General features: G+C 40.4%; 2 protein-coding genes across 9 annotated transcripts in view; one reads left to right on the forward strand and one right to left on the reverse strand.

Annotated features, from left to right (window-relative positions):
- The first annotated feature begins 1,487 nt into the window (after positions 1–1,487).
- On the forward strand, positions 1,488–5,569 carry LOC138405145 (uncharacterized). The gene is given in 4 exon segments (XM_069511639.1): positions 1,488–1,672; positions 1,883–2,313; positions 3,393–3,531; positions 3,534–5,569. Coding segments are annotated over 4 exon segments (897 nt in total). The 5' UTR covers positions 1,488–1,632; the 3' UTR covers positions 3,821–5,569.
- Positions 5,570–5,896: 327 nt separating this feature from the next.
- LOC138405099 (dentin sialophosphoprotein-like) overlaps positions 5,897–7,500 on the reverse strand; it is a 12,448-nt gene continuing 10,844 nt past the window's right edge. For 5 of the 8 annotated variants that reach the window (XM_069511496.1, XM_069511490.1, XM_069511491.1 and 2 more), the window contains 4 exons: positions 7,076–7,099; positions 6,840–6,863; positions 6,377–6,400; positions 5,897–6,109 (listed from right to left, as the gene is read on the reverse strand). In XM_069511496.1, coding sequence (XP_069367597.1) covers positions 6,000–6,109; positions 6,377–6,400; positions 6,840–6,863; positions 7,076–7,099 — 182 coding nt within the window. In that variant the 3' untranslated portion in view covers positions 5,897–5,999. Of the gene's footprint in view, positions 6,155–6,376; positions 6,401–6,823; positions 6,864–7,075; positions 7,100–7,500 lie in introns of all 8 variants that reach the window. The other 3 variants (XM_069511495.1, XM_069511493.1, XM_069511492.1) reach the window with 2 other exon arrangements.

The raw sequence follows: 7,500 nt of genomic DNA on the forward strand, positions 1-7,500 counted from the left end.
CTGATCCCTTCATGTTGTTCTAGTCTCTGTGATCTTATGATCTATGGTGTCAAACGCTGCACTAAGATCCAACAGGACGAGGACAGAGACAAGTCCATCATCTGAGGCCATGAAAAGGTCATGAGTGACTTTTAACAGCTGTTTCTGAGCTGTGATGGATTCTACATCCTGACTGAAAGTTTTCCAACAAACCGTTTCTACCTGAGTCGTCACACAGCTGGTTAGCAACAGCTTCCTCTAGGATTTCAGAAATGAAGGTTTGATGTGGGTCTGTAATGAGCTCAGACCTCTGGATCTTTTCACCAGAGGTTTAATCACAGCTGCTTTAAAAGCTTGAGGTACGTAGCTGGTTCTCAAAGACATGTTCATCTGATTTAATATGGAACTGTCAATCAGGGGGACACGTCCTTACAAAGTCCAGTTGGGACGGAGTCTAAAAGACAAGTTGTTGGTTTACATGATGAAACTAATGAATCAGTTCAGAAGGTCAACAGAAGAGAAATGGTTCAAACATAAATCTGGTTCTATGGTTCCAGGACCAGACAATGTATCTGTGCTCTTCATGGGGAGGAGGTGGTGGATCTGATCCCTGATGGTTATAATTTGATTAGTGAAGAAGCTCATGAAGTCATTGCTTCTCAGAGTTAGAGGAATAGATGGGTCAGTAGAGCTGTGACTTTCTGTCAGCCTGGCTACAGAGCTGAAGAGGAACCTGGGCTGGTTCTGATTTCTTCTATTAATAATGAACAATAAGAGGTTCTGGCATTTCTGAGTGCTTTCTTGTGATTCATCAGGCGATCCTTCCAGGCTCGGTGAAAGTCATGCTGACTGGTGGAACGCCACTTCCTCTCCAGCTTCTGTGATGTTTAAAACACGTGTTTGAGAATTATACCACGGAGCTGATCTCCTCTGATTCAGCTTCTTCTGTTTTAGCAGGCGACAGCATCAAGGGTTGTTTTAATGAGGCTGCTGTTCTATTAACTAAGTTATCAACTAATGTGGGAGTAAAGTTCTGAGAACGTTCCTGTGTTGTACTGACACATGGCTGAGAGGTTCGTCTAGAAGGAAGCAGTTCACCGCAACACGAATCCCTCTGAGGTCCAGTAATTATGACAGAAGGTTTGTCACATGTGAAGTTTCGGTCTCAAAGACCTTCAAACTTTTGTGTGAGTCTAGAACTTGGATCCTTTGACTCGTCACTAACTGTCTTTAAACCAGGTGAAATCAAATCTACACTGTTGGTTGATGTGAAGCAGAAAACTGACACTGAGCTTTTCTTTCTTTCTCACAAGAATAAAGTTGAACACTGATGGAAAAGTGTCGTCTCTACTTGAGGAGTTTAAAATGGCTTCTTGTTGTGTTGGCAAACTCTTTAAAGTGATGGACGCTTTCAATCATCTCAGCTACTTCCTGTCACTCCTGTTATAACGACCAATCACTAACAGGATAAAGACCGGCCCCGCCCACTGAAGTTGTTGGGAGTGTCCAGTGCAGAAATGTTGGAGGAAGTAAAAGCACAATCAGCTGGATGTTGAGGACGACTGTGCAGCAGAGAGGCTGCTGAGTCTTTTCATTCTACTGCAGTGGAAGAACATTGTTCGTCTGTTTGGCTTCAACCACGAAGACTAAGACATGTTGCTTCACCTCTTTTTCTTTTTCTCTCACTTCCTGGGTGAGTTTTACAACTAATCTCTGTCTCACTGAACCTGTGGAATAGATGATATTTGGTTGTTTCAATCCCATAATAATCTTTGTTGTGACGTCTCGTGCGATTTCTAGTTTTGGTCTCAGCTCCAGTTGAGCACTTTCTGTAAAAACGTCTTTTGGTGTCAACCTCATGAACAATGTCGGTCTAAAGACTTCACTGTCTCTTCTTTTTCAGGACAAACAGCTGCAGACACAATCTATCCTGTGAATGGTCTGAAAGAAGTCAGTGGAACAGAAGGAGAATCTGTCACACTCAGATGTAACTATGAGACAACATCAATTTATGTTTACCTTCACTGGTACAGACAAGATTCTGGCCTTCAGGCTCCTCAGTATCTTCTCCGGAAAGGAGCGAAGTCATGGAGTAGTTATGGAGATATTCCTGATAAACGATACGAATCCAAAACAACCAGATCATCAACTGAAATCACCATCAACAAACTAACCCTGGCAGACTCTGCTCTGTACTACTGTGCAGTATACGCGATACACACAGTGAAACAAAGTGTAGAAGAGACTGTACAAAAACCTGAGCACACATATCTGCCTCGTCTTCAGAGAGGAGGGAAGTGGGATTCAAACCACCGCTTCATATCAGATGGATTCTGATCATTCCTGTTTCATCAGAGTCGCCGTGGTTACAGCTGCTGATGAAAAACTGTAGGAGGATTCACATGAGCAGCAAATCCACGTCAGTGACAAAGCACCTGGACGACGCGTCGAGTAAAAGACAACATGCAAACACATGAGCCAACACTGACTGTGGAACACTTCCTGAGCAACAGCGCCCCCTGCAGCCACATGAGCAGAATCACTCTGTTGGTCTCTGCGTCTGAATCGATGTGTCGAGCTCTGACTGTGTCGTCCCACCGGATATTACCCATGATCCTCTGCTTCCTGACCATGCAGAGCTGCTGCTGTAACAAACTGTTCAGAGTTCTTCATGTTTTAAAGTTTCTGCTGAACGTTGGAGATAAACTCTGGTTGTTAAGAACTTCTCAGTGTTTGGAACTGATCCCAGTTCAGCTTCACTCTTCACCTGGAGCTGATGGTGACTCTCAGTGGATGAGGCTGGATATTCTAAGTTATTGCACTGGGAAAGTGTTAAACACCGTGAAGTGATTCTTTTTTCAGTTCAACACTGGCTCTGGTCCAGGTTCTGGTCCAGGTTCTGGTCATCTCAGAGGGGAGCCAGTGATCCTCTCTGCGGCTTGGTAATCCTTTGCAGAGCCCCCCTGTCTGCAGCCAGCAGGCGGTGAACCACACTGTGTCACAGTACATCAACACCGGCTCTATGGTGGACCGGTAAAAGGAAACCAGCAGTTGGGGGGGGGGGGGGGGGGGGGGGGGGGGTCAAAGCAGTTTCACAACAGTTCTGGAGCAAAGTGAATCTACAGCACATGTGAAGGAGGAAACACTGATAGTTCAAATACTGAGCACACAAAGACAAGATGCAGTGGGACAGGAGAGGGACAGGAAAGTGGACGAGGGTCACGGTTGTGAGTCAGAGCTGAACAGGGCTGAGACTCCTCCTTCTCATCTGAGTCCAAACACAGAGATCACAGCTTCTCTCTACTTTCTACTCTCAGTCACTCAACACTGCAGACATGACGCCTCTGTTCGTGTCAGTGCTGCTGGCTGCTCTGTGTCGTGGTATGAACACAACTCTGTGTCTCTGATTTCAGCCCAACACTGACACGACTCTCACTGACGATGTTACAACAAGACAACGTGCTGCGACTGAAGGAGCGGCAGTAACACTTGGCTGTCGATACATCAGCAGCTCAACAAGTGCATCTCTGTACTGAGACAAACAGGAAGGAACCAACAGCCCCAATTCATCCTGAGCCGCTTTAAACTGGAAGAAGGAAACACGGCATTCGACTTCAGAGAGAGATTTTCATCCACTCTGAATTCCACCTTAAAATCAGTTCCTCTGCAGATCTCCTCTGCTGCAGTGACACACTGCTGTGTACTACTGTACTACAACACATCATCCACTAGAGGGAGTCACTCACTGTTAAACCTGATGTTTCATTTATACGACACAAATCTGATTGTTATCACGTTTTTTGGAGATTATTCACAAGAGTCAGAAAAAGTTCCGACGTGAAACAGAGATGAAATTTATTTAGGTTTTTTTTTCTCTGTGAGAAAATTTGAACAAAGTCAATAAAATTTTGAGTAAAAAGAAAAACATTAAGAATATGGCCTCAGCAAGTAACAACTCACTAACACATTCTTCTAGAATCATGGAATCCAGCATCGCAACTGCACCGTGGATCGTGATCGTAGTGGCGCTGAAGGTGGATCATGAATCCTCACATTTGACTCTCTGAGGTTTTTACCTTTTATTCTCTTGTTAAAAGTTTTTTCTCACTCTTGTTGACAGTGACGAACAGAAGATGTTGCACCAAGTTGATTAATCGACAGTAGATCACAGCAGTTTGACTGATTAGCTCGTTTTCTGACATGAAATTTGATCTTTCTAGATACGAGGTGCAACAGGGCTCCATCCTAGAACAGTCAGAGTCAAATACTCCTCTTGACACTAAACGTCATCATCTTTTGATAAAACAATGATTTATAGATTTGAGGAGATGAAATGATGATGAGATATAATCCTCTCTTCTCCCGTCTGAACCTGACTGTCCGGGTCCAGGTTCTGGTCTCTGGTCCAGGCTCTGGTCCAGGTTCTGGTCCTCTCACGTCTGGACTACTGCCCCTCCCTCCTGGCCGGTCTACCCCCTAGAGCTATCCGACCGCTGCAGCTCATCCAGAATGCAGCAGCTCGACTGGTCTTTAACCCAAATCACTCACACTCCTCCCTTCACTGGTTACCAGCAGCTGCATCCAGTTCACAACACTAGTACTTGTACTGGTAACCTGTCGGTCCAGTCTACATCCAGGACATGGTCAAACCTTACACCCAGCTCATGTTAGTGTGTTAATGTGTTAGTGTGTTAGTGTGTTAATGTGTTAATGTGTTAGTGTGTTAGTGTGTTAATGTGTTAGTGTGTTAATGTGTTAGTGTGTTAATGTGTTAATGTGTTAGTGTGTTAGTGTGTTAATGTGTTAGTGTGTTAGTGTGTTAATATGTTAATGTGTTAGCGTGTTAACATGTGTAGCGTGTTAGTGTGTTAGTGTGTTAATGTGTTAGTGTGTTAATGTGTTAATGTGTTAATGTGTTAGTGTGTTAATGTGTTAGTGTGTTAGTGTGTTAGTGTGTTAATGTGTTAATGTGTTAATGTGTTAGTGTGTTAATGTGTTAGTGTGTTAATGTGTTAATGTGTTAATGTGTTAGTGTGTTAATGTGTTAATGTGTTAGCGTGTTGACATGTATAGTGTGTTAATGTGTTAATGTGTTAATGTGTTAGCGTGTTGACATGTATAGTGTGTTAATGTGTTAATTTGTTAGTGTGTTAGTGTGTTAATGTGTTAGCGTGTTAGCGTGTTGACATGTGTAGCGTGTTAGCGTGTTGACATGTGTAGCGTGTTAGCGTGTTGACGTATGTGCTGAACGCAGCCTGAGCTTCATGATCTTTATCTGCAGCTTCTGTTAAATTGTGGTTTCCAGCTGTTGAAGCTGCAGCAGAAGAAACGACAGACGGACTCAGCGAACATGTGACCACAGACCGTTGTCAACATCCTGCTCCTCGTCTCGAAAACCTCGTTCAACTTCAATAAACAGGAAACTGTAGATTTGAGGTTTAGACGTGAATCTTCCTCGAACATCGTTTACAGTCGGAACATTCACACAGGAAACTTCAAATCTACATTTTAATAATTCTGCTCAAATGTTTCAATACAATGTCAGATATTTGTTTCAAAATAAAACATTTCTTGTGTATAAATACATTTATATCTACATTTAAATATTTATTTTCATAATAAGAGATTTATTGTGACAAAGGAACAATAGAAGAAGAAGAAGGAGGAGAAGAAGAAGAAGGAGGAGAAGAAGAAGGAGAAGAAGAAGAAGAAGGAGGAGAAGAAGAAGAAGAAGAAGAAGGAGAAGAAGAAGAAGAAGGAGGAGAAGAAGAAGAAGAAGAAGAAGGAGGAGAAGAAGAAGAAGAAGGAGAAGGAGAAGAAGAAGGAGAAGAAGGAGAAGGAGAAGAAGAGATACTTTATTAATCCCTCAAGGGGAAATTCTTTTTACACTCAATAATTCAAACAAGTGAAAATCCTCTTGAAGTAAATCACCAACTTTATTTGCATCAAGTCACAAAAAAGTGATAAAACAAATCAAACTTAAATCAGTGGGCGTGACCGGATGCTGATAGGAGGCGTGGTCATGCGAGCAGCGTTCTGATGGTCAGGACGCTGGTAAACGCCACGATCTTGGTGAACATCACTCGAGCTGCGTTCAACAGCAGCAGGTACGAGTTGAACCTGACGTTTTCTGAACGGGACAAAAACAAGTTATTGATCAGTGATGGACAACTTTCTGATCATGTGACACGGTTCAAAACTGTCTGGAAGAGTTTGAAAAGTTTGAAAAGTTAGGAACAGTTTGAAAAAGTTTGAAAAAGTTTATAAAAGTTTGGAACGGTTTTGAAAAAGTTTATGAAAGTTTGGAAAAGTTTGGAAAAGTTTGAACAGTAAAGAACAGTTTGAAAAAGTTTGGAACAGTTTCTAAAAGTTTGGAACCACATGTTTGGTGACTCACCTGAATTATCATCATGAGAATCAGCTGTTTTGAGAAAAGAGGAACAGTTTGGAACAATTTTCAAAAGTTTGGAACAGTTTGAAAAAGTTAAGAACAGCTTAAAAAAGTTTGGAACAGTTTAAAAAGTTTGGAACAATTTTAAAAAAGTTTGGAACAGTTTAAAAAGTTTGGAACAGTTTTTTTAAAGTTTGGAACAGTTTGGAAAAGTTTTTAAAAGTTTAAAAAAGTTTGGAACAGTTTGAAAAAGTTAAGAACAGTTTAAAAAAGTTTGGAACAGTTTGAAAAAGTTTATGAAAGTTTGGAACAATTTTAAAAAGTTAGGAACAGTTTTAAAAAGTTTGGAACAGTTTCTAAAAGTTTGGAACAGTTTTCAAAAGTTTGGAACAGTTTAAAAAGTTTGGAACAGTTTTAAAAAGTTTGGAACAGTTTCTAAAAGTTTGGAACCACATGTTTGGTGACTCACCTGAATTATCATCATGAGAATCAGCTGTTTTGAGAAAAGAGAAACAGTTTGGAACAGTTTTTAAAAGTTTGGAACAGTTTAAACAAGTTTGGAACAGTTTAAACAAGTTTGGAACAGTTTAAACAAGTTTGGAACAGTTTTTAAAAAGTTCATGATAGTTTGGAACAGTTTTTAAAAAGTTCATGATAGTTTGGAACAGTTTCTAAAAGTTTGGAACCACATGTTTGGTGACTCACCTGAATTATCATCATGAGAATCAGCTGTTTTGAGAAAAGAGAAACAGTTTGGAACAGTTTTAAAAAGTTTGGAACAGTTTTTAAAAGTTTGGAACAGTTTAAAAGTTTGGAACAGTTTTTAAAAGTTTGGAACAGTTTTTAAAAGTTTGGAACAGTTTAAAAAGTTTGGAACAGTTTTTTTAAAGTTTGGAACAGTTTTTTTAAAGTTTGGAACAGTTTAAAAAGTTTGGAACAGTTTGTAAAAGTTAAGAACAGTTTGTAAAAGTTTGTAAAAGTTTGAAAAAGTTTATAAAAGTTTGGAACAGTTTGAAAAAGTTAAGAACAGTTTAAATTTTTTTATAAAAGTTTGGAACAGTTTGAAACAGTTTTTAAAAAGTTTATGAAAGTTTGGAACAGTTTTAAAAAGTTTGGAACAGTTTTTTTAA

Source organism: Paralichthys olivaceus, chromosome 16 (assembly GCF_024713975.1).
Source record: "Paralichthys olivaceus isolate ysfri-2021 chromosome 16, ASM2471397v2, whole genome shotgun sequence".
Lineage (NCBI taxonomy): Eukaryota > Metazoa > Chordata > Actinopteri > Pleuronectiformes > Paralichthyidae > Paralichthys > Paralichthys olivaceus.